This window comes from Delphinus delphis, chromosome X, assembly GCF_949987515.2.
Source record: "Delphinus delphis chromosome X, mDelDel1.2, whole genome shotgun sequence".
Taxonomy (NCBI): domain Eukaryota; kingdom Metazoa; phylum Chordata; class Mammalia; order Artiodactyla; family Delphinidae; genus Delphinus; species Delphinus delphis.
Genome location: NC_082704.1, coordinates 50237200 through 50264629, shown reverse-complemented (window position 1 = coordinate 50264629; position 27430 = coordinate 50237200). Strand labels below are relative to the sequence as shown.

The following is a 27430-nucleotide window of genomic DNA, read 5'->3' as shown; positions in this document are numbered from 1 at the left end:
ATACTTCACAAATGTTTAAACAATAAATGCAATTTGAACAGTTTCTTAAACTTTAGGAGTCATAAGTGGAAAAGTATTAGCACATAAAGAAGTATTAGCACCAGGCTTCCCTGGTGGCGCAGTGGTTGAGAGTCTGCCTGCTAATGCAGGGAACACGGGTTCGAGTCCTGGTCTGGGAGTATCCCACATGCCGCGGAGCAACTAGTCCGGTGAGCCACAACTACTGAGCCTGCGCGTCTGGAGCCTGTGCTCCGCAACAAGAGAGGCTGCGATAGTGAGAGGCCCGTGCACCGCGATGAAGTGTGGCCCCCGCTTGCCACAACTAGAGAAAGCCCTCACACAGAAACGAAGACCCAACACAGCAAAAATAAATTAATTAATTAATAAACTCCTACCCCCCCAAAAAAGTATTAGCACCTTTGATAGATTTTATGAAGTAATAATGCTTTTTTATAATTTCCAAAATATTATAATTAATTTTCAGTGTAGAAGTTACTTTCTTATCTATGTAACTAGAAAGGGAACATTATGCTAAATATAGAGCAAAGTAACTTGAGAGATGGTTTTCTTCTAAATTCAGATGGGATAAACAATTCATTAATTGCACAAAAGTATTTCAATATTTATTCTGTTTTATTATATATCAAGAAAATACACTTATTGTTAACACTAACAAAATCTTAACTTATGCAATGAATCCACTTTATAAATTGAATATTTATATGAAACAAATGTGTCCTTTGCCCAAATTAATTTCCAATCTTAGAATAAAAATTAGAAGGATAAAATTAATATGTATGAGTACTTTTGTTTGTAAAATGTTATAAATTGTGGGAACTCAGCTAGTAAAGAAAGGTTTATTCTTTTCAGTAGTAAAATCATTATTTTTTTAATTTGATTTCATGGTTGTGTAAAAATTATTAGTTAAAATAGTTAAATGCTAATGTTAAAATAGTAAACTTTGAAAAAAAACTATTTGCTACTGTTAAGGATAAGAAATTATAAAAATTAACATCTTCTAGCATTAGACAAATTAAGAACTGTTTGAAGATACAGTATATGAATGTAACACAGTTTGCCTTGTATGATAGCACTAGTATGGCTATCTTGTTAAAAGAAGCATTTATTAAGCCAATGTCTTTACTAATGGGTTTATTTATGATCAATTGTTTTTAGCTCTTAAATTTTATAATTTTTTCTTTTAGTATTGTGAGGCATGAAAATATATTTTGACCGTATGCCTACAATAATCTTATCTAAACTGCTATATTCGTCACTGAAAATGTCTACGCTTTAATGTGTGAAACTGGGACCAATTTAGTTAAGTTTGTCATTGGCTGTGTCTGTAAAGAACTGATTAACTTAATAAGACTGGAAGTTTCAGTTGTTTCATTGATTGACATAGTTGCTAGATGTCATGGCATAAAAATACTGGTTCTGCCTTTCAAGGCATGACCCTAATTAATTTTGGAGAACTTTTATAAACATTACTATTCTCTGGATGGAGTTTAGATATTATAGTATATTGATACCCTGATTAAAAAGTGTGATTCAGTGCACCTGAGGGGGAAAAAATTACTAGTAGTTTGAAAATATCATTGTTTCTCCTGATTCAAAATGATCCCAGACATAATTTAAATCACTCCTGGAATCAGTGTCATGGGGCGTAGTATTTGCTGATATTAAATATGTCTAGTAAATTTGAGTAGGCTAAGACTCCTTAAATATATAAATATAGCTATACTTATAGAACACTGATGGTTTTTTTCCTATGGAGGGGCTACTTTAAGAAGAAGACATGATTTTTTTATTGGAAAGTAGTGACAAAAATATTTTTGTCATCTACTATGCTGATAATTCATTTAGATAGCAATAGCTTATGTATTTAATAGATATTAAAATTTATTTTGACTTTGTTGGTTCCTTGTGTTTCTGTAAAAGATACCTGTCTTGGCCTGTGGAACTGGTAGTGCCAGTTGTACAGAAGAGGTAGTACCGTAAGAGGAGGAAAATTACTACAACAATCATGGTAATGAATATGATGAGGATAATGGTAATGATGATGATACTGTTGATGATGAAAATCATGAATTTTCTAATGATAATCACTTATTTGATGATATTAAAAATGCTACTCATGAATTGTTTAACATCAGCGAAATTTGAGCTTCATGTTTCCATCTTGCTAAAAACATGGTCAATAATGAAGAATCAGAAATGATCTCAGAGGACATGGTACTTCCTTCTAAAATAGAATCAGAAAAACATTTAAGCAAATGGGGATGAGTTCTTCCTCCCCTTAAATTAAAACAGGAAAGGATAGGTAAGAGGTAAGGCCCTCTTAATGTCTCAAGATATATCCCATACGGTCAGTACCAACTGGCTAAGCCTTGGATTATGAAAAGAACTTTGACTATAAATGGCCTCACCTGGAGCTTTCTCTGATTCAGTGGACAAGATACTTTTGTCTGGGCATTATCTAATATTGTCTGCCCTGATTTTTTTCTCTCTTTAATTATCTCTTAATCCAGAGGCATGTCAAAACTATCCCATGGCCTCCATTCCTTGCCCAGTCTTAACCCACAAAGAAGAATGTGCATTTGAGTTAAAGTCTGAACTGCAGAAAGCCATGTCTAATGTTGCCAATCCTTCGCTTCCATTAGGGAAAAAAAATATACTCTTTGGTCTGTCTGAAATGTGCACGGGAAAAAAAGACCCAGGTTTGCTGCCCTTCTCAGGCCATCCTCCAACAAACCCTGCCCCCACCTCCATGATGATCTGCTTCAACTGTTGGGCTACAACCTACCTCTCAAAAACCAGATTACTGAAAAATCTGGTACTTTCGTTAACAAATGTGAACAATGTTTTAGTGACTAACAATACAAACAAACAAAAAATATATATATCATCCACAAGATTTGTCTGTTCATCCATTGATAGCATTAGCATTAATGACTTCCAATTATTCAGCAAAGCCTCGATTAGAATGAACCATCTCTTATTAGTCACTGCCCATTTGAAACTCCATTCCCCACAGAGCAAAGGATTTGAGCTATTCTTGCAATGATTACCCATTTCCAAGAGAATGTAATCTTTGGACAACTTTGTCATTGACTTCTCTCAAGAAAATTTGCCACCATCTTTATCATGACATCTAGTTAATCAGTATTCAGACACCCTGACACAGAGAAGAAATGGCCTCCCCATATGATATAGAAACTGAAATCCTTTTTTGGAGTAAAGGAGATTTCTGGGCTTTGAGGATTAAGTAGGACATTAGTAGAATGAATCAGATTTTGTTTTCTGTTTCATTTATATATGTCTCATATTTAGTCATTTGTTTAAGATTTTCCCTTTTTTTCTGAAAGTCAAAATCTGGCTTTTCAAAACTAAGTGAAGAATAGACTGAAAAAAAATTGGAAACTGATGAATGGATTTGTTTCAATATCCATCTGTTCTCATGGATATAACCACCCTGATATCTTCAATTAAATCTCCTTTGGAGGAGGCACCCCGGGCGGGGGTTTTAGCAGCCGCTGAGTAGGGTGGGCGTTTCCTCCCACTCGGTCATGACGCACAGGTTGGGCACGTGCGAGGCTCAGGAACAGGAATTCCAGTGCTGACCATTGAGTCCGACTGGACCTGGGCCTCTGGGACAAATTCAGTGAACTGGCCACCAAGTGCATTATTGAGATCGTGGAGTTTGCTAAACATCTACCAGGCTTCACCGGCTTGACCATCGCAAACCAAATCACCCTGCTGAAGGCAGCCTGTTTGGACATCCTGATTCTGAGAATTTGTACCAGGTATACCCCAGAGCAAGACACCATGCCATTTTCAGACGGCCTGACCCTGAATCGAACCCAGATGCACAACGCCAGGATCAGACTCCTGACCGACCTCGTATTCACCTTCGCCAGCCAGCTCCTACATCTGGAGATGGACGACACGGAGACAGGCCTTCTCAGCGCCATCTGCTTGATCTGTGGAGACCGCCAGGACCTTGAGGAACCAACAAAATTAGATAAGCTACAAGAACCATTGCTGGAAGCACTAAAAATTTATATCAGAAAGAGACGACCCAGCAAGCCTCACATGTTTCCAAAGATCCTCATGAAAATCACAGATCACAGCATCAGTGCTAAAGGTGCAGAAAGTGTAATTACCTTGAAAATGGAAATTCCTGGCTCGATGCCCCCTCTCATTCAGGAAATGCTGGAGAATTCTGAAGGACATGAACCCTTGACCCCAAGCTCAAGTGGGAACACAGCATTGCACAGTCCGAGCACCTCGCCCAGCTCCGTGGAGAACAGTGGTGTCGGTCAGTCACCACTGCTGCCATAAGACACTTTCTAGCTACTTCAGACATTCCCCAGTACCTTCACTCCTGGGATTTAAAATGCAAGGAAAATACATTTTTACTGCTGCTTAGTTTTGGGACTGAAAATATATTCAAACTCAAGAAGTTTTCATATGTATCAATATATGCCCCTCACTGTCTAACTTACCTAGAAGTACAAACATTTTAATTCTAAAAATCAGCTATTTCGTGCAACCCAAAACTAGTTAAAAGCTTCTATTCTCCTCTTTGAACACTCAAGATTGCATGGCAAAGACCCAGTCAAAATTATTTCCCCCTGGTTAAGCTTCTGAAGACTCTGCACATACAGAAGTATAGCTCTGTTCTTTCCCGTACGTTTGGTGCTTTCCTTTTGTCTTGCATACCCCAAATAACCAAGACACCAAGGTTATGGAACAGATTACTTACATATCCAGTTAAGAAAGGGTCAAAAAGATAACTGTCTTGCTTTCACAGACCAAGACATCAAGGTAAGGAAATGGGACTGTTGTACAGTGTGGCAAGATAAGGCTAAAGATGTTCTACTTTAGTAAGTATAGAAGCTTGTGCTTGCTCTCTGGATGCTCTCAGACCGCATCTTTTATTTCATGTTGCCCAGTGAGGTATACAACAAATTCACTGTACTAGCAGAAGATAATTCCGTTATAGTGTAACTGCCAGTTCAAGTATCAAATGTCATTTGTTCAATTGTTGATGTCACTTTAAATTAAAAGTGGTTTATTACTTGTTTAATGACATAACTACACAATTTTTTTAGAGGTACATTTTTACAGTAATGATAGCCTCCAAGGCAGAAACACTTTTCCGTGTTAATAAAAGTTTTTGTTTACCTATTCACAAGCCATTTGGGAGGTTTCATGGGATAATGACGGGCTAGTCTACCACCTGCACCATGTAACTCTGTATCCTTCCTGATTCCTGCTTGATACTGGGGGGGTTTCCATTGCCTCCCAAAGTCACAGGTAGAGAATCTGCGTCCTCTGGCCTGATTCAATCACTGTGAAGCAGAGTGGAGGCTGGGGTGGAGTGGTTAACAGATACAAGTGTCAGTTTCTTAGTTCTCATTTAAGCACTAGTGGAAATTTTTTTTTTTAATATTATCAAGCCTGTGATGTACTTTCTCTGGCTCTGTTTGTACATTGAAATTGTTTAACAATGCTTTCTATGTTCATATACTGTTTATTCTTTCCATGGAGTCTCCTGGCAAGGAATAAAATATATTTATTTTAAACGTGAAAAAAAAATCTCCTTTGTTCCAGCCCATAACATTATGAATTTAAGTTAACACTTTAATTTTTTTTAATTAATTTATTTATTTTTGCTGTGTTGAGTCTTCGTTTCTGTGCGAGGGCTTTCTCTAGTTGTGGCAAGCGGGGGCCACTCTTCATTGCGGTGCGCGGGCCTCTCACTATCGCAGCCTCTCTTGTTGCAGAGCACAGGCTCCAGACGCTCAGGCTCAGTAGTTGTGGCTCACGGGCCCAGTTGCTCCGTGGCATGTGGGATCTTCCCAGACCGGGCTCGAACCCGTGTCCCCTGCATTAGCAGGCAGACTCTTAACTACTGCACCACCAGGGAAGCCCCTAAGTTAACACTTTTAAACATTTCAATCTGAATGCTTATTCCAAATAATATAATCAAGTAGTTTGATTATTCTCCTAGTTGGAGGACACAGAATAGTGACAATGACACACGTCCATAAAAAAGGAAATAGATAGATTTATCATACATCACCACAAAAAATCCTTTAAGACAGAAGTTAGTATCAAGACACTACCATTTTCAGTGACCTTCCCGAGTACGTACTCTTTTGTCAAAGAGGAAAAACAAACAAGCTGTTCCTAATGTTGAAATCTGATGAAACAAAGAAAAAAAAGTCAATGGAAAGAATTACTTTTCTTGGGACTAACATTTAAAAAAAGAACCATATGCTACAATATCATTGTTCTATTAAATAGTCTTTGCTAAATATCAAATAGATAAAATAAACATATGATATCTTAAACCTTGTGCATGGCTTTGCCAAGATTAACACCAGTGCTGTTAATATTTTAATGTAAATTCTTTTCTTCCGAAGAGAGTTGATACTTTCTTAAATACATGACTTTCCTTTCTGTAATATAACTTTAAAGTAGGTAGGGACTTGGTGACTTCAAGGTTATTGTCAAATATGTGACTAACGGCTCAGGTCATTTTACATGTAATCCATTTTTTATTGTATTTCCCTTGACAGTGCTACAAATGAATGCTGAAAGAAATGTTCTTGAAATAGTGCATAGAATCTAAATGACATCACAATGTTGAATATTTCAGAAAGAGTTGCTATCCTCTTCTGTAGTTCTAGGCAGCCTATAGCAAACCAATGAACTTTTAATGGAATTAAAGTAAATTTATTATAGTACCAATTATATTTGTATTAAGAATATTAAATTTATTTCCCTATTGTTTTCCAAAATAGCCATATCTCTGTGGTTTTATCCATTTGAAACTATGCAAATGGATAAACACTGGCATTTCTCTGGCCCAAAGATGTATCAGTAACAGTAAAAAAAAAAGAATTTTTTTTTTAAAAGTCAGGTTAGTTCTTGATAAATCAAGCAGTGGTAAAGCTCAGAAATAAATTTTTAGTCTTTCCCCCAGCATTCCTCAATCTACAGAATAAACAGCTTTTATGTAAGCAGTTTTAGAATCCAATCTCTTTGGAACTATTTTTAGTACTTACTGGCACTGTATGCATTTTCTGGGCAACTGTACTAGATTTATAGCTCTGGAACTGCTGTGTTATTTATTACCTTCCAATAGGCAATAAAGTGGTGTCTTGCACATGCATATGTCAAAAATGCTAAAGTTTAGTACAATGGTTCAGCTAATTCTTTCACAGAAGGATAGGCAAAAAAATAGCTTTTAATTCGGCAAGGAATATTCCTTATTCATTTTTTTCAAAAGCAAAAATACTTCTCTTGGGAATTTCGTATCCAGCACCAACTTTCTTTTCCTTAATTTTACAAATCCCTACAAAGAATTAAAGTCTCGTATGAGCTTAATAACATCTTACTTATTTCAGCGGTTTTTGTCCTAGATTTGCAAACTCATCTTATTTTTGAATTTAGGAAGAAATGCCACTCACAAATGAAATTAAGTCTTTTGAATTACATGAGGTTATTAGAAAGTCCCAAATTTTTTCTTAACCTGAACTGGAATTGGCAATTTTGTGTACATGAGATCAAACTAGTTTAAGACACCAGGATCCAAAATCAACATATAATGTGTTGCATTCAATTCATATAGTATGTTGTTTTCTTCTCTGAGTTTTTGTTGTCTCTTTTTTTTGTTTGTACATATGGGTGTTTGACAGATGTAGGGTTTTGTATTTTGTCAGTACACAGGCCACTTACCAAACTAAGTACTTGTCATTATTTCTTCCAAAAATAAAGGTTTACAACTAGGCTATAAATTTTTACCAGAGATTGACACTGTAGCTTATCATATCCCTAACAGAAAAAAATAGTTGTTTTATAAAATAATTCTGAAATTGTTTTTTGGACAATTTAATTAAAGCAAAAGAAAAAAAGCAACCTGAGTCAACAATTACAGTATATTCCTATTCAAGCACAGACTGAAAATTAAAAACAAGAACAACCAAACTTTGCTCTTTCTCTTTTTTTTTCTTTTAAAGTAGGAATTCTCTTTTTAATTTGTGCATTTATTCATCTAACAAACGCTTATTTAATGTGTTTGTATATGCTGGGTGCTATGTCCTTAGAGATCATACATATAAATGAAGCTTGAGGCCATTTTATCCTACACTCACATTAATTCATGTAATAGAGGCTTAAGTAAATTACCGAGAGAGAGACACAGATGAGTGATAGTTCTCTCACCAAAGGATGACCATTTGGGAGAGATAGCAAAGGATTTTCTCAAGATTTTTTCCCTATAAACAAGGGGGAAATAATTCTGAGTAAGTTTGGAATTCAGGATACTACAATTATCCCAAAGCTTTAACTATTTTTTTTTTTTGTATATAGGACATATCTACAGTAAAGGTAGCAAGGTGATAAATTAAGATACCATATATCTTTATTTCCTCTTTTCATCTATCCCATTGTTTTCATGTCATGGTCTAACATATGGCAAAGAGCTTCAGGTTTTTTCATGGTTCATATGGATTTGAATGTCAGTTGAGCTAACTGACATGGGGTAGAACTAATGTTGGATCCATGTGTTAGTCATTCTTTATTCCTGAAGGAGACAAGACAGAGGAACAGCCTTGGAATAGTCATTCATTAAAGATAGTAAGCTCATGTTAGTACCACACTTTAGCATCAGACTTAGGTATCTGTCCAAAACTTTGTTGAAAAGTATTTATGTCTTATATGTAGGCAACTCCTTTTCAAATTACTGGGATAATATGAAATGTATTTATTTATTTATTTATTAAAAAAATATTTTATTGGAGTATAATTGCTTTAAAATGATGTGTTAATTTCTGCCTTAGAACAAAGTGAATCAGTTATACATATACATATATCCCCATATCACTTCCCTCTTGTGTCTCCCTCCCTCCCACCATCCCTAACCCACCCTTCTAACTGCTCACAAAGCACCAAACTTATCTCCCTGTACTATGCAACTGATTCCCACTAGCTATCTATTTTATATTTGGTAGTGTATATATGTCCATATATACACTACCACTCTCTCACTTTGTCCCAGCTTACCCTTCCCCATCCCTGTGCCCTCAAGTCCATTCTCTAGAATGTCTGCATCCTTATTCCCGTCTTGCCCACAGGTTTTCCATGACCTTTTTTTTTTCTTTTAGATTCCGTATATATGTGTTAGCATACGGTATTTGTTTTTCTATTCTGACTTACTTCACTCTGTATGACAGACTCTAGGTCCATCCACCTCACTACAAATAACTCAATTTTGCTTCTTTATATGGCTGAGTAATATTCCATTGTATATATGTGCCTCATCTTCCTTATCCATTCATATGTTGATGGACACTTAGGTTGCTTCCATGTCCTGGCTATTGTAAATAGAGCTGCAATGAACATTGTGGTACATGACTCTTTTTGAATTATGGTTTTCTCAGGGTAAATGCCCAGTAGTGAGATTGCTGCGTCGTATGGTAGTTCTATTATTAGTTTTTTCAGGAACCTCCATATTGTTCTCCATAGTGGCTGTATCAATTTACATTCCCACAGACAGTGCAAGAGGGTTCCCTTTTCTCCACACCCTCTCCAGCATTTATTGTTTGTAGATGTTTTGATGATGGCCATTCTGACCAGTGTGAGATGATATCGCATTATACTTTTGATTTGCATTTCTCTAATGATTAATGATGTTGAGCATTCTTTCATGTGTTTGTTGGTAATCTGTATATCTGCTTTGGAGAAATGTCTGTGTAGGTCTTCTGCCCATTTTTGGATTGCGTTGTTTGTTTTTTTTGATATTGAACTGCATGAGCTGAATATAAATTTTGGATATTAATCCTTTGCCAGTTGTTTCATTTGAAAATATTTTCTCCCTTTCTGAGGGTTCTCTTTTCATCTTGTTTATGGTTTCCTTTGCTGTGCAAAAGCTTCTAAGTTTCATTAGGTCACATTTATTTATTTTTGTTTTTATTTCCATTTCTCTAGGAGGTGGGTCAAAAGGCTCTTGCTGTGATTTATGTCATAGAGTGTCCTGCCTGTTTTCCTCTAAGAGTTTGATAGCGTCTGGACTTACATTTAGGTCTTTAATCCATTTTGAGTTTCTTTTTGTGTATGGTGTTAGGGAGTGTTCTAACTTCATTCTTTTACATGTAGCTGTCCAGTTTTCCCAGCACCACTAATTGAAGAGGCTGTCTTTTCTCCATTGTATATTCTTGCTTCCTTCATCAAAGATAAGGTGACCATATGTGCATGGGTTTATCTCTGGGCTTTCTATCCTGTTCCATTGATCTATATTTCTGTTTTTGTGCCATTACCATACTGTCTTGATTACTGCAGCTTTGTAGTATACTCTGAAGTCCAGGTACCCGATTCCTCCAGCTCCATTTTTCTTTCTCAAAATTACTTTCACTAATCGGGGTCTTTTGTGTTTCCATACAAATTGTGTAAGTTTTTGTTATAGTTCTGTGAAAAATGCCACTGGTAGTTTGATAGGGATTGAATTGAATCTGTAGATTGCTTTGGGTAGTAGAGACATTTTCACAATGTTGATTTTTCCAATCCAAGAACATGGTATATCTCTCCATCTATTTGTATCATCTTTAATTTCTTTCATCAGTGTCTTATAATTTTCTGCATACAGGTCTTTTGTCTCCTTAGGTATGTTTTTTCCTAGGTATTTTATTCTTTTTGTTGCAATGGTAAATGGGAGTGTTTACTTAATTTCACTTCCAGATTTTTCATCATTAGTGTATAGGAGTGCCAGAGATTTCTGTGCATTAATTTTATATCCTGCTACTTTACCAAATTCATTAATTAGCTCTAGTAGTTTTCTGGTAGCTTCTTTAGAATTCTCTATGTAAAGTATCATGTCATCTGCACACAGTGACAGATCTACTTCTTTTCCGATTTGGATTCCTTTTATTTCTTTTTCTCCTCTGATTGCTGTGGCTAAAACTTCCAAAACTTTGTTGAATAATAGTGGTGAGAGTGGGCAACCTTGCCTTGTTCCTCATCTTAGTGGAAATGGTTTCAGTTTTTCACCATTGAGGACAATGTTGGCTGTGGGGTTGTCATATACGGCCTTTATTATTTTAGGTATGTTCCCTCTATGCCTACTTGCTGGAGGGTTGTTATCATAAATGGGTGTTGAATTTTGTCGGAAGCTTTCTCTGCATCCATTGAGATGATCATATTGTTTTTCTCCTTCAATTTGTTAATATGGTGTATCACACTGATTGATTTGCGTATATTGAAGTATACTTGCATTCCTGGCATAAACCCCACTTGATCATGGTGTATGATCCTTTTAATGTGCTCTTGGTTTCTGTTTGCCAGTATTTTGTTGAGGATTTTTGCATCTATGTTCATCAGTGATATTGGCCTGTAGTTTTCTTTCTTTGTGACATCCTTGTCTGGTTTTGGTATCAGGGTGATGGTGGCCTCGTAGAATGAGTTTGAGAGTGTTCCTCCCTCTGCTATATTTTGGGAGACTTTGAGAAGGATAGGTATTAGCTCTTCTCTAAATGTTTGCTAGAAATCGCCTGTGAAGCCATCTTGTCCTGGACTTTCATTTGTTGGAAGATTTTTAATCACAGTTTCAATTTCAGTGCTTCTGATTGGTCTGTTCATATTTTCTATTTATTCCTGGTTCAGTCTCGGCAGGATGTGCATTTCTAAGAATTTGCCCATTTCTTCCAGGTTGTACATTTTATTGGCATATAGTTGCTTGTAGTAATCGCTCATGAATCCTTTGTATGTCTGCAGTGTCAGTTGTTACTTCCCCATTTTCATTTCTAATTCTATTGATTTGAGTCTTCTCCCTTTTTTTCTTGATGAGTTTTGCTAATGGTTTGTCAATTTTGTTCATCTTCTCAGAGAACCAGCTTTCAGTTTTATTGATCTTTGCTATCGTTTCCTTCATTTCTGATCTGATCTTTATGATTTCTTTCCTTCTGCTAACTTTGGGGTTTTTTTGGTTCTTCTTTGTCTAATTGCTTTAGGTGTAAGGTTAGGTTATTTATTCAAGATGTTTCTTGTTTCTTAAGGCAAGTTTGTATTGCTATAGGCTTCCCTCTTAGAATTGCTTTTGCTGAATCCCATTGGTTTTGGGTCATCGCGTTTTCATTGTCATTTTTTTCTAGGTATTTTTTGATTTCCTCTTTGATTTCTTCAGTGATCTCTTGGTTATTAAGTAGTGTAATGTTTAGCATCCATGTGTTTGTAATTTTTACAGACTTTTCCTGTAATTGATATCTAGTCTCATAGGGTTGTTGTCAGAAGAGATACTTGATACAATTTCAATTTTCTTAAATTTACCAAAGCTTGATTTGTGACCCAAGATATGATCTATCCTGGAGAATGTTCCATGAGCACTTGAGAAAAATGTGTATTCTGTTGTTTTTGGATGGAATGTCCTATAAATATCAATTAAGTCCATCTTGTTTAATGTATCATTTAAAATTTGTTTCCTTATTTATTTTCCTTTTGGATGGTCTGTCCATTCGTGAAAGTGATGTGTTAAAGTCCCCTACTATGATTGTGTTACTGTTGATTTTCCGTTTTATGGCTGTTAGTATTTGCCTTTTGTATTGAGGTGCTCCTATGTTGGGTCCACAAATATTTACAATTGTTACATCTTCTTCTTGGATTGATCCCTTGATCATTATGTAGTGTCCTTCTTTGTCTCTTGTAATAGTGCTTGTTTTAAAGTCTATTTTGTATGATACGAGAACTGCTTCTCCAGCTTTATTTGATTTCCAATTGCATGGAATATCTTTTTCATCCCCTCATTTTCAGTCTGTATGTGTCCCTAGGTCTGAAGTGGGTCTCTTGTAGACAGCATATATATGGGTCTTGTTTTTGTATCCATTCAGCCAGTCTGTGTCTTTTGGTGGGAGCATTTAATCCATTCACATTTAAGGTAATTATTGATATGTATATTCCTATTACCATTTTCTTAATTGTTTTGGGTTTGTTATTGTAGGTCTTTTCCTTCTCTCATGTTTCCTGCCTACAGAAGTTCCTTTAGCATTTGCTCTAAAGCTGGTTTGGTTGTGCTGATTTCTCTTAGCTTTTGCTTGTCTGTAAAGTTTTTAATTTCTCCATCAAATCTGAATGAGATCCTTGCTGGATAGAGTAATCTTGGTTGTAGTTTTTTTTCCCTTTCATCACTTTAAGTATGTCTTGCCACTCCCTTCCGACTTGCAGGGTTTCTCCTGAAGATCAGCTGTTAACGTTATGGGGATCCCCTTGCATGTTATTTGTTGTTTTTCCCTTGCTGCTTTTAATATTTTTTCTTTGTATTTAATTTTTGGTAGTTTGATTAATATGTGTCTTGGTGTGTTTCTCCTTGGATTTATCCTGTATGGGACTCTCTTTGCTTCCTGGACTCGATTAACTATTTCCTTTCCCATATTAGGGAAATTTTCAACCGTAATCTCTTCAAATATTTTCTCAGTCCCTTTCTTTTTCTCTTCTTCTTCTGGGACCCCTATAATTCGAATGTTGGTGCGTTTAATGTTGTCCAGGAGTCTCTTAGACTGTCCTCATTTCTTTTCATTCTTTTTTCTTTATTCTGCTTTGCACTGGTTATTTCCACTCTTTTATCTTCCAGGTCACTTATCCGTTCTTCTGCCTCAGTTATTTGCTATTGATTCCTTCTAAAGAATTTTTAATTTCATTTATTGTGTTGTTCATCATTGTTTGCTCTTTAGTTCTTCTAGGTCCCTGTCAAACATTTCTTGTATTTTCTCCATTCTCTTTCCAAGATTTTGGATGGTTGTTACTATCATTATTCTGAATTCTTTTTCAGGTAGACTGCCTATTTCCTCTTCATTTGTTAGGTCTGGTGGATTTTTACCTTGCTCCTTCATCTGCTGTGTGTTTCTTTGTCTTCTCATTTTGCTGAACTTACTGTGTTTGGTGTCTCCTTTTGGCAGGCTGCATGTTCGTAGTTCCCGTTGTTTTTGGTTTCTGCCTCCAGTGGCTAAGGTTGGTTCAGTGGGTTTTGTAGGCTTCCTGGTGGAGGGGACTAGTGCCTGTGCTCTGGTGGAGGAGGCTGCATCTTTTCTTTCTGGTGGGCAGGTCCACGTCTGGTGGTGTGTTTTGGGGTGTCTGTGACCTTATTATGATTTTAGGCAGCCTCTCTGCTAATGGGTGGCATTGTGTTCCTGTCTTGCTAATTGTTTGATATAGGGTGTCCAGCACTGTACCTTGCTGGTCGTTGAGTGGAGCTGTGTCTTGGCATTGAGATGGAAATCTCTGGGAGATTTTCATCGTTTGATATTATGTGGAGCTGGGAGGCCTCTGGTGGACCAATTTCCTGAACTTGGCTCTCCCACCTCAGAGGCACAGCCCTGACGCCTGGCTGGAGCACCAAGAGCCTGTCATCCACACGGCTCAGAAATAAATGGAGAAAAAAAAGAAAGAAAGAAAGCAAAAGATAAAATAATATTAAATTAAATTAAAAGGTTCTTAAAATAAAAAACAAAAAATAATTATTAAAACAATTTTAAGTGATTAAAAAAAAAGAAAGAAAGAAGAGAAAAACCAAAGCAAAAAAAACAAATCCACCAATGATAACAAGCACTGAAAACTATACTAAAAAAAAAAAAAAACAGACAGGCAGAACCCTAGGACAACTGGTAAAAGCAAAGGTATATAGACAAAATCACACAGAAGCATATGCATGCACACTCACAAAAAGAGAAAAAGGGGAAAAAAATATATATGTATTGTTGTTCCCAAAGTCCACCTCCTCAATTTGGGATGATTCGTTCTCTATTCAGGTATTCCACAGATGCAGGGTACATCAAGTTGACTGTGGAGATTTATTCCGCTGCTCCTGAGGCTGCTGGGAGAGATTTCCCTTTCTCTTCTTTGTTCGCACAGCTCCTGTGGTTCAGCTTTGGATTTGACCCCGCCTCTCCGTGTAGGTCGCCTGAGGGCATGTGTTCTTCACTCAGACAGGACGGGGTTAAAGGAGCAGCTGCTTCAGGGGCTCTGGCTCTCTCAGGCCAGGGGGACGGAGGGGGATGGAGTGCGGGGTGAGCCTGCGGTGGCAGAGGCTGGCATGATGTTGCACCAGCCTGAGGCATGTCGGGTGTTCTCCCAAGGAAGTTGTCCCTGGACCATGGAACGGTGGCAGTGGCGGGCTGCACAGGCTCCCTGGAGGGGAGGTGTGGATAGTGACCTGTGGTTGCACACAGGCTTCTTGGTGGCTGCAGCAGCAGTCTTAGTGTCTCATGCCCGTCTCTGGGGTCCGAGCTGATAGCCACAGCTCACGCTTGTCCCTGGAGCTCCTTTAAGCAGCGCTCTTAATCCCCTCTCCTCGTGCACCAGGAAATAAACAGGCAAGAAAAGTCTCTTGCCTCTTCGGCAGTTCCAGACCTTTTGCCAGACTACCTCCCATCTAGCCGTGGTGCACTAACCCCTTCAGGCTGTGTTCACGCCGCCAACCCCAGTCCTCTCCCTGGGATCCGACCGAAGCCCGAGCCTCAGCTCCCAACCCCCACCCATCCCGGCGGGTGAGCAGACAAGCCTCTCGGGCTGGTGAGTGTTGGTTGGCACTGATCCTCTGTGCAGGAATCTCTCTGCTTTGTCCTCTGCACCCCTGTTGCTGCGCTGTCCTCTGTGGCCCCGAAGCTTCCCCCATCCGCCACCCACAGTCTCCACCCGTGAAGGGGCTTCCTAGTGTGTGGAAACCTTTCCTCCTTCACAGCTCCCTCCCACTGGTGCAGGTCCCATCCCTATTCTTTTGTCTCAGTTTTTTCTTTTTTCTTTTGCCCTACCCAGGTACGTGGGGAGTTTCTTGCCTTTTGGGAGGTCTGAGGTCTTCTTCCAGAGTTCAGTAGGTGTTCTGTAGGAGTTGTTCCACATGTAGATGTATTTCTGATGTATTTGTGGGGAGGAAGGTGATCTCCATGTCTTACTCTTCCGCCATCTTCATGCCCACTCTGAAATTTAAATATGTAAACTAGGAAGTCATTTGTAGAGCTCTAAATATCTGAGTGGGGGTGGTATGCACAAAATCCCCTGACCTGAACATAGATTTTTATTAAAGAAAAATGTAACATCTGAGAACAGTCCAGTGCAATAGAACTTTGTGTAATAATGGACAAGTTCTATATCTGTGCTGTCCAATGCCATAGCCACTACTCAGATGTAGCTGTAAGAACTGAAATGTGGTTAGTGAGACTAAGGTACTGATTTTTTTATTTTATCTAATTATAATTAATTAAAATTTAAATGTAAATACTTGTGACTAATCACTGTCATATTGGACAGAGCAGTCATAGAAGACAGAAGAGCAGTATGGACATTGTCCATTATCTTGTATGTATATCTCATTATCATCTTGAAAATTTGAAAAATCTATCTTTTAACATTACTGTCACGTCACATATAATAGTTAAGGACAGCAAACATGCTGTTCTTGGGTTTTTCAAGTGTCATAACCCTGCATTCATTTGCTTGGGAAAGCAAAGGTCAATGCAAAATTCAGGCAAACACATAAGACTAAGCTCTAAATATACAAACACAAAATACATAAACATAAATGAATAAAATTAAAAATTAAAACTAGCATATTCTTTTCCCCAGATGTATTATAGTCATAAATTAGATAATTGAGTCTGAAACTCAAGACCTTAAGTTATTCACTTGTTGTTTTTAGGCTATATTATATATGCTAGTTCCCCCTTATATAACCTCTAATAATTCTTTATAATCTACTTTTATAGCCCTTATTAAAAATGTAATTATTTTCAATTAACATAAATCTATTAGTATCAACATCAGTAGATACTTAGATTGCTATTGATTTTCCCTCATCTTAGCTAAAATTTAATTTCCATTACATTAGCAAAATATTTTTACTTACCACCATATCGCCAATGCCTAGAAAAATGCTGTGACCATATTAGTCACTGAATATTGGCATGCCAAGAATTAACAAAATTGTATTAAATGCCATGGATTTCTGTGAAGTTCAATTCAGAAGCTATTTTTTCTGCCCATAGGTGAGACATTCCAGATTTGAACCTTCCTAAAGGCCTTTTGAAATATCATTACAAAAGTAAAATTATCATTAATCACTAAGTTTACCTAAATCAAATTATAATAGTAAATACTGTATGTATATTTAATATTATTGTTGTAAAATTCTTTTTTTTCTTAAAATAGATTTGTTAATTTTCACACTTGTAGATAGGTATTACATGAAAAATATTTTCCTTGGCAAAGAAAAGGCAAATTGTTTATTGGTTTATATAAGTAAAATATTAATAGAATGCTCATTTTAGTTTATGAATTAAAACTAAGATTAATACACATTGGTTACCTTGTAGGAAATTTTTTTTAATTACATTGAAGCAAAATGATGATTTTAATTAATATTTTTGAAATGCCACCTTAAATTTCATAATAAACATTTAATTCTTCCATCAAGATATATTATGGTCTGGATTTGAATAAAAGAGTAAGTGAATCTAAACACACACAAAAAATCCAAAAAATGCAGAAATATCTTCAAGCAATTCATGAGGAAAAATGTAGTTGTACTTAAGTACTGTACTAGATTTTATGTAAGCAATTATAACACTTTGATAAGTTATAAAAGATAATATGACCATATAATCTCACCATATATTCTAGTGGTCCCTGAAAACCTGATATCCTTCATTGGTTTCTAACATTTAGGATCTTATTTTAGAAACTGGTATGACAGAACAATGAGAAAAAACCCTCAGATGCTCTCCTGTTCACATAGATGGTATCTCAATAACTGATCTTCAGCACATGTCAGCAACTTTTATGTTAAAAAATATATTGAAGAATTAAAATTGTAGTGTGTGGTTATGTGTGTGTGTGTGTGTGTGCACGCATGTACGTGTGTACGTAAGGGTTCATAAATCACCTGTGTACTAGGAATCTTAAGATCTTCTGATCTTCACAGCCTCCAGTACCTTCTATCTTATTCATTTCTGTCAAAGTGCTACAGGTAACACTGGCTAGAACTGCACCTGAGAGCCAGTGAATGCTACTCCTCAATCAGCTATCAAGATCACTGTTTGTCTGTGTAGGGCTTATCTTATTGTAGTTCAGAGAAGGGACTTTAATTTTTTTAATTTCCTATTGATAAATTGGACTTTATCAAAATTATTTGACTATTTAAAGACTTATACAAGAGTATGAGATCCTCTGTGTGCTGATAAACAATAGCACTTAAGAGAGCCCAAGCACTTTAAGAATTTTACAGTTTTATATTAATTGAACCACTTCCTTGAGGGTTTTGAGGGAAGCCAGAACCAGAGGAAACTGATTTTAAACATTCCCATAATCTGACTTTATAGGCATAAAGAAAATATAGGTACTGTTCCTATAGCTATATTTTCCAATTTGACATTTTGGCATGTTAGTTTCAGTCCATTGTGCGTGCTCATTAAAAAAAAAAATTAGAAGTTAAATAACATTGTTCTGTTAATCTCCAAGAAAATGTCTTTCTTTTTTGGCCAGGCCTCATGGCTTGCAGGATCTTAGTTCTCCGACCAGGGATTGAACCTGGGCTCTGGCAGTGAAATCACCGAGTCCTAACCACTGGACCACCAGGGAATTCCCAGAAATTTCATTTTTAACACCTGTTTCTATAGGGGAAAAAAAGAAAGTCTGTGTATTTTACACAAGGTTTTATTCTTATCAGAGTTTGCATATTTTCTCCCTCTGCCAAAGTTATTAGCTGTATTTATTAGATGTGATATATGCACTTTTGTCTTGGATAAAGATTTTATAATTGATTGTTACTTCTGGTGGTGAAAAGGTGTCCTAGACAACTGAAATCTACAGTAAGATATTTTAATTCATTTGGAGTAACCATTTTTAATTCACTTATAAGTTCATTCACCATGTGAAACTTAGTGATAATTCTTTTTAAAATTCTACATACTTCTTCCTTTTGAAATCTTTAATAGTTCACATAAATGTCACATTTATCACCACAAAGTGCTACAACCTGAAAAGCGCTTAGAACATCTTCTAGCACAACTCTAATTTCACAAATGTGTAGAGATGTTAAGCATCTTGTTTGTGGTGACAATATTAGTTACTGACGAAGTTGGGACTTAGAATTCAAGTCTCTGGCACTTATTTCTGAGTTGAGCCTATGTCATGTGACTTCAAGGAATTGAAAACTGGTCTCATTAAATAATAACATAAGCTAAAATGTTTCCTTCTATGTTTTCCAGGGTCAAAGTATTTTTGGGCTTGATGTTATTGAAACACCAGAAGGAGAGAAGATGCCACAATTGATAGTTCAAAAGGAGTTAGATAGGGAAGAGAAAGATACATATGTAATGAAAGTAAAGGTTGAAGATGGTGGCTTTCCTCAAAGATCCAGTACTGCCATTTTGCAAGTCAGTGTTGCTGATACAAACGATAACCGCCCAGTCTTCAAGGAGAATGAGATTGAAGTCAGTATACCAGAAAATGCTCCTGTAGGTACTTCAGTGACACAACTTCATGCCACAGATGCCGACATAGGTGAAAATGCCAGGATTCACTTCTATTTCAGCAATCTAGTCTCCAACATGGCCAAGAGGCTATTTCACCTCAACTCCACCAGTGGACTTATCACAATCAAAGAACCACTGGATAGGGAGGAATCACCAAACCACAGGTTACTGGTTTTGGCAAGTGATGGTGGATTGATACCAGCAAGATCAATGGTACTAGTAAATGTTACAGATGTCAATGATAATGTCCCATCAATTGACATAAGATATATCATCAATCCAATCAATGGCACCGTGGTTCTTTCAGAAAATTCTCCACTCAACACAAAAATTGCGCTCATAACTGTGACAGATAAGGATGCTGACCTTAATGGTAGGGTGACGTGCTTTACAGATCATGAAGTCCCTTTCAGGTTGAGGCCAGTATTCAGTAATCAGTTCCTCCTAGAGACTGCTGCATATCTTGACTACGAGTCCACAAGAGAATATGCTATTAAACTACTGGCTGCAGATGCTGGCAAACCTCCTTTGAATCAATCATCCATGCTCCTCATCAAAGTAAAAGATGAAAATGACAATGCTCCAGTTTTCACTCAGCCTTTCATAAGTCTTTCTGTTCCTGAGAATAACTCTCCTGGCACCCAGTTGACAAAAATAAGTGCAATGGATGCAGACACAGGGCATAATGCTGAGATAAACTACCTGCTTGGCACTGATGCTCCATCTGAATTCAACCTGGATCGTCGTACAGGCATTCTGACTGCAGCGAAGAAACTGGATAGAGAAAAACAGGAAAAATATTCATTCACAGTTCTGGCAAAAGATAATGGGATGCCACCTTTAATAACCAATGCCACAGTCTTAGTGACTGTTCTTGATCAGAATGACAACAGTCCAATTTTCACTCACAATGAGTACAACTTCTATGTCCCAGAAAACCTTCCAAGACATGGCACAGTAGGACTAATCACTGTAACTGATCCTGATTATGGAGAAAATTCTGCAGTCACTCTCTCCATTTTAGACGCAAGTGATGACTTCACCATTGATCCACAGACTGGTGTCATCCGACCGAATATTTCCTTTGATAGAGAAAAACAAGAATCTTATACTTTCTATGTAAAGGCTGAGGATGGTGGTAGGGTATCACGTTCTTCAACTGCCAAAGTCACCATAAATGTGGTTGATGTCAATGACAACAAACCAGTTTTTGTTGTCCCTTCTTCGAACTACTCCTTTGAATTGGTTCTGCCATCCACTAATCCAGGCACAGTGGTCTTCACGGTAGTTGCTGTTGACAATGACACTGGCATGAATGCAGAGCTTCATTACAGCATTGTAGGAGGAAACACAAAAGGTCTGTTTATGATTGACCAAACAACAGGCAACATTACACTGAAGGAGAATTGTGTCCTTGCAGACCTTGGTTTACACAAACTGGTAGTCAAAGTCAAGGACTTAGGACAACCTGATTCTCTCTTCAATGTTGTAAATGTTAATCTATTTGTGAATGAGTCAGTGACCAATGCTACACTGATTTATGAATTGGTGCGAAAAAACATTGAAACACCAGTGACCCAAAGTATTGAGACAGCTGATACATCCTCACAATCCAGTGACTATGTCAAGATCGTGGTTGCCATTGTTGCAGGCACCATAACTGTCATCCTTGTTATTTTCATCACTGCTGTAGTAAGATGCCGCCAATCACCACACCTTAAGGCTGTTCAGAAAAACAAGCAGAATTCCGAATGGGTTACTCCAAACCCAGAAAACAGGCAGATGATAATGATGAAGAAAAAGAAGAAGAAGAAGAAGCATACCCCTAAGAACTTGCTGCTTAACTTTGTTACTATTGAAGAAACTAAGGCAGATGATGCTGACAATGATGGAAACAGCATCACACTAGACCTTCCCATTGAACTGGAAGAGCAAACCGTGGGCAAGTACAACTGGGGCACTACACCTACTACTTTCAAGCCTGAAAGTCCTGATTTGGCCCGGCACTACAAATCTGCCTCTCCACAGCCTGCCTTCCAGATCCAGCCGGAAACTCCCCTGAATTCAAAGCACCACATCATCCAGGAACTGCCTCTTGATAACACCTTCGTGGGCTGTGATTCCATCTCCAAGTGTTCCTCCAGCAGTTCTGATCCCTACAGCGTTTCTGAGTGCAGCTATCCAGTGACAACTTTCAAGACCCCTGTGTCTGTACACACCAGACTGGTAGGTAATCCAAGTTTCTAAGTAACCTTTCTAATTTTAATAATTTTTAATAATTTTAATTATTTTCAGTTGAACTAGGACTTTACAGAATCTACTGACTCAACATGGGATCAAAATGTTCTGCAGAAGTATCTGAATAGATATATGGATTCATTTTAAGTTTGGTAGAAAATCAGAACAAAATGACTCCTGATTGGAGGAAAATTGGGTGAGGAATGATGATTATAATAGGGACAGTGTTGTCTGTAGATGGCAGTATGACACTTCTTGCTAGAGAATATACTGGAAAAACTCCAAAATAAAGGGTCATGGCACTGTCCTCAGTACAATTGTGTGCATGAGGATCAAAACAGTCATGGCTAGATACATCACAGTAAAGCCTCTTGGAATCTGATAAACAGGTCTTAATACTTAATGGTATCGAGAGTTCCAGCTTCACTTGGAAAAATCTGTGTCTACCCAAGATAATCAAATAGCATAAACATATCCCCCCTACCCACCATTCCTCCAAACCCCCACAATGAAAAGAGAGTGTCATTTCCAGATTAGGAACTCACCATTATTCTGGTTCATAAATCTGTATTAACACAATGTAGCAAGAATGGGATTAGGAAAATGAAGTCATGCTACTCACTCTCACCTTCAAGCCAGAGAATGAAATATATATGAGATCTCTACTTTAGATATCCATGTGAGTATCTGCATATTCATGCAAGGTATTAAGAACCCTTCAGGAGACATTCTTAAGAGATAATGACTTTTTGAAAATGAAATATTATTGCTTTCTCTAATGGGCCTGAAGGAAACTATGCACATATTAAGACCCAAGATATCTGTATACAATAATTTAAAACCCATTAAATTTATGAAAACAAGAGTTTATACAGTCTTTTTTATCTGTATTCCATGGAGAAATGAATTAAAATGTATCTAGAAATTCATAACTAAAGTAAATGATTTAAGTATTTTTATTTCCTTAATAAAGTCAAGTGATAGAATTTATCTACATTTTTTCTCTGGAAGTTATACAGCATGTTGATTTTATCATTTCATCTGTGTTACTCTTAAGAAGGTCTTCATATCAGTTTCAGTGAATAAAACTTTTGAAAACCTATTTAGGCTTAATTAAATAGTAGTAATGTGAAAGTCAGAATAGGTTTCCTCTCACCAAATTTAGAGATATTAGAGAAGTCTATCAGGATTCAAAATAACAATGAAAATAATTTACCATAATTTAGGAAATGTTTTTAAGAATTGAGGTCACTCATGGATTTGCATAGTTAAATTATACAATAACGTTAACTTTTCTCTCTTAATCACACAGTGAAAGTAAGATACTAATTCAGTTGTGGGTGCATTTTTGTTACAATAGGTTCATAATTATGCTATCGCAAACGGTAAAATAGAACCCTACTCTCTTTGTGGCGAGTTTCTGTTATGCTTTGAATGAGTTTATAGGGCAGTGGTTATTTCTACAGTTTACATGAGCCTCATGGTTTCTGACCAAGGTGGATCTTAAATCGGTGGCAAACATAACAGATGCCGAATATCTCATCATGGTATGTTTTTGTTTTTATTTAACTATTAAAAAGGGTGCTCTCATTTTCTAATTCTCATTACTATCATCCGGTTTTTTGGAAACATTTCTCAACAGAAAAGTATTCTTTATGAATAGCACTTTATGTGTGTTGTATATCCTAATAGCACTTTTCCCAGGGCTAAATTTGTGACTCACTTAAAAATCTATACAAAGGGTGGGGTTTGTGAATTACTTTTGCAGAGCATCATTTTTAATAGATTGGCTTGTGAAGTTAGTTAGAAGAGCAAATTCTGGTTTCAACTGTTTTTGAAAGCATGGAAATGTTTTAAGAGCTAGACTTATTTTACATGAGGACATGAACATACAGTAAGTAAGGCATAGATGAAGGAAAATATTGAAGTGTTTTCCAAATATCTTCCTCTTTTATTGCTTTTTTTGATATTTTGTAATCCTGAGAAAGTCGATAAAATTAATAACTTTTTCATTCGGGTATTTTATTTTATTTAGCTAAGAAATTTTTTCCTAAACACAGAACAGTAACTCATGAGATAGGCAAAATAAGGAAAGTAAATGCTAATGAGAATAAATTCTTGGTTATCATTCAGTTTTTATTAGCTAAAAGGAGTATCTTAGAATCAGTGGGTTCTCAGATGACTTATTCTATTTTTTCTCATCTTAAAAAAATAGGTAAATTGTATATTTTATGTCATTGGTTCACAGATGTTTCAGATTAATTACTAAATATCTTCTGGACATGAATTGGTGAACTTAGGCAGACTAATGTGACACTAAAAATAATTTGAATCCTTGTATTTTGTGCTACATTTGCAATGTTCTTCACCCTTTCTGTATACGCTTCAATTTCTGATTAACACCAGGAGAGGCATCTTATATTCAGTGATGTTGGAGAATGTGAAAAAGTTAAGTGAGCACTGAAAAAGAACTCGTGTATTTATAAAAATTCAAATACAGTAGGTGTCTTCTTTTTAAAGAAACATCATACAAAATGAGGAAAAGTGTCAGACAGTAAAATAAAAATCCATTGTTCCTTAAAGAAATTCTGACAGTGGAATAAAATATTACTGTTATCAGAAGGCAGAATTATATTCAATTGATTTTAAACAAAGTGAGAAATATATTTTCAAAAGGAGGGTTTAGGGTGATATTTCTGTTTAGTTCATTACTCATCTGAATAGAAATATGAAAGTGAAGAAATTAAATGGTTCTAGGAGGCAGTAAGATATAAGGGGATTTATAAAAACTTTCATGTTTTTAAAAAGGGAATCAAATACTTTCTATAGTTTTTTTTTTTTCTGACTCGTGTTCTGAAAAAATATGGAACATTCATTAGATAGAAACGTATCTATTGCACAAAACCATTTATACCTGGGGAATATGAGGATCCTCTTTGATATAAATTTTTACAAGTATTCTGGAAGGCATTTTTGTATGCATATATTATAGTAGAAATTCAAACATGAAATGTAAAAGATGATCTTACAGTGTACTTTATATTAACGTCTTTCAGAGCAAGCAAATAGTGTTTGGTGCGATTCTAGAAAAACAATAAGAATAATCATTTTAGAATCAATTTTGATAATTGTTGTATAAAAGAGATACAATGCCAAAACGAAATCTTGCTTAACACAGTTCTTCCATTAAAATATTGTGAAGACTATACATCTGAAAAATAGGGGAACAAAAATGAACTTATTATTTGGAAAGGGCCTTCTGTGTACAAGTCACTGTCTTAGTCATGTATTTGAGGTACTTCATTTCAAAAAGAAATAATTCATGGTTACATGAGTGTAGGTATTATACATGGATTCAAAATGGTAAGAGGAGTCTGAGTTAGCTTGGAATAGGCTTGGTATTTACTACTGTTACATTCCATAACCTTGATATTAGCAATGTGAATTTTAGCCATGTAGCATGCTTGGCAACTAAGACTCCTAGAACACAACCATCTGATTTTGATAACATGTTATTTTTCTTGTCCTAGACTGATTCCAGGACATCAACTATTGAAATCTACAGTGAGATATAACTTTCTAGGAACAACATAATTCTATTCCCCTTCCAAAAAACTCCAATGATTTGTGATTTCAAATTTTGGCTAAGATCATTTAGCTTGTAATCTGGATTTCCCACTATAAAAGCAAGCAAAACAAAAACCACCTTAAAAAATATGTCCCACTGAACCCCATGCTTACTTTAGCTGTAATCTTGCAATCGAAATTTTAAATTTGTGGAAGAAACAGTGCAGTGTGATAAAAAAAAAAGTTTTATCATGCTGTTTCTCGATTTGCTTCCTCTGAATGCCAACAAGTGTGATGTAATATAATATGTCTTGATGTACAAACTGATGGTTAATGTATCAATCATGAAACATGGAATTACTTGCCCTGTCTGATTGCTGAAGAATTTAAACATCATCTGCGGGAGTTTGGAAGTGAAGCTGAACTATCCAAGCTACCCTCTGAAAGGTATCCAAGGGCAAGAGATTTTCTTTAATATCAAAAATACAAACAGCAACAACAAAAAAAACCACTTTAGATCATTTTTTGGAAAATATTCACTACTATAGTGTTGTTGAGAAAATAATTATAATTATCCATCACTCTGCTGAAAAGTTAGATGATATAAAATAATTTTAATGGGTTTTTATGTTGATTGTAATCATGTTGTTTCACTACTTTAATCATTAAAAAAATATTTTTGTTGTAATCATGTTTCTTTTTTTCTATGAATACTGTAAAAGAAAGAGGTTTTTTTTTCTATTTTTATCTATCAAAAGAATGTAAAGTTCTTTATACTCCCTGATATTTTGGGGAAAAAAAGTACTGATGTTTCTTATATAGTGAAATATAATTCCATTCATATGTGAGTAGAGACAAGGATTTAAATAGTATATTTTGAAAGATTTTATCTTAATTTTGAAACTACCTAAGAAAATATAAGCTACTAGAGTCAAACAGCTAAATAGATCTACATAATTTCTCTGGCATTAAATTACTGAATATATTTCATTGATTTGAGTAATTTGGCCTTTAACTCATTCTTCACAATATGTTGATTAATCAGTTTCTTACACAAATGACTAAATGCGTCAAATTTGGTGTACATTAAATGTATTAAGGAAAGAATGTTGTGTCCCAATTTTGCATTGTATTCTTTAAGCTGCTTATGACTTACTAAAAGTACTAACAGAATTTTTTTAAAAGCACGATTTCTTGGGGCTAAGAGGGAGTATAAAGGACCTTTATAATCACAACATAAGATATGTTTCCTGGATTCTCTTTCAAATGCTTCATTGTGTATCATTTTACCTTGCAAAGTGTGGACAGGATTTGGTCTATTATGTATGTGCATTAAATTAATGTATTATTTAAAGTGTTCCTTGCTGTAAAGGTATTTAGAAGAGGCTTATGCTCTATTTAGCATTTCAAATTAGTGTAATTCTTGGATATTTAATATATAAGCAATATTTTTTAAAGATTTCTGTTAAAATTTAGCATTCCCATTTACTCAGTACAGAATCTCTGGTACCTCCAATAATGTCAAGTTCCTTGAACATGCTTGCTATATGGCTTTTTAAACATTACTTAGTTAATTATAATGACTGTAAGTGTAACTGTTTTACTGGTAATGAGAAATGTCATGTAAATTATAATATTGTATTACATACTTATAAACAACTATTGTAGAAAAATACTTAAAATTAAATTTTACCTTTGTGAAAGTTACTCATATAGAGTAACTTTATAATCTCTCCCCTATTTCTTCCTGATAAATTAAATATTTCAGTTTAATTCAAATCATTTCAAGGAATGTCAAAATTTAGCCAACTTATTATACCTCTAGAGTCAGTGCCCTGCAGGTACAAAGACGTACTAAGAGTAGGAGTTTCCAAAATCCATAGTCTCACTTAATTGTGAAAAAAATTATGATGCCCAAGAAAATGAATCAGTACTTCACATATCCCATGATAAACTAGTGTGGCTTCATGACCATTTGTATATGTAATTATTATATAAATGCATTTTAAATGCTTGTGTCATGACCACCCTGGTCTCTGCTTTTCCACACATTCTGTGAGCTAGAGGAGAATACTTCATTTTTCTTCTGCTTCAGTGACCCT

At 35.9% G+C, this 27430-nt stretch overlaps 1 protein-coding gene and 1 pseudogene across 6 annotated transcripts in view; both read left to right on the top strand.

Annotated features, from left to right (window-relative positions):
• The window catches only part of PCDH11X (protocadherin 11 X-linked), a 682375-nt gene that overhangs the window by 15797 nt on the left and 639148 nt on the right, over positions 1-27430 (top strand). For all 6 annotated transcript variants that reach the window (XM_060002571.1, XM_060002570.1, XM_060002569.1 and 3 more), the window contains exon 2: positions 19257-21749. In XM_060002571.1, the coding sequence (XP_059858554.1) occupies positions 19257-21749 (2493 nt within the window). The remainder of the gene's footprint in view (positions 1-19256; positions 21750-27430) is intronic.
• Positions 1297-4344, top strand: LOC132418673 (retinoic acid receptor beta pseudogene; annotated as a pseudogene).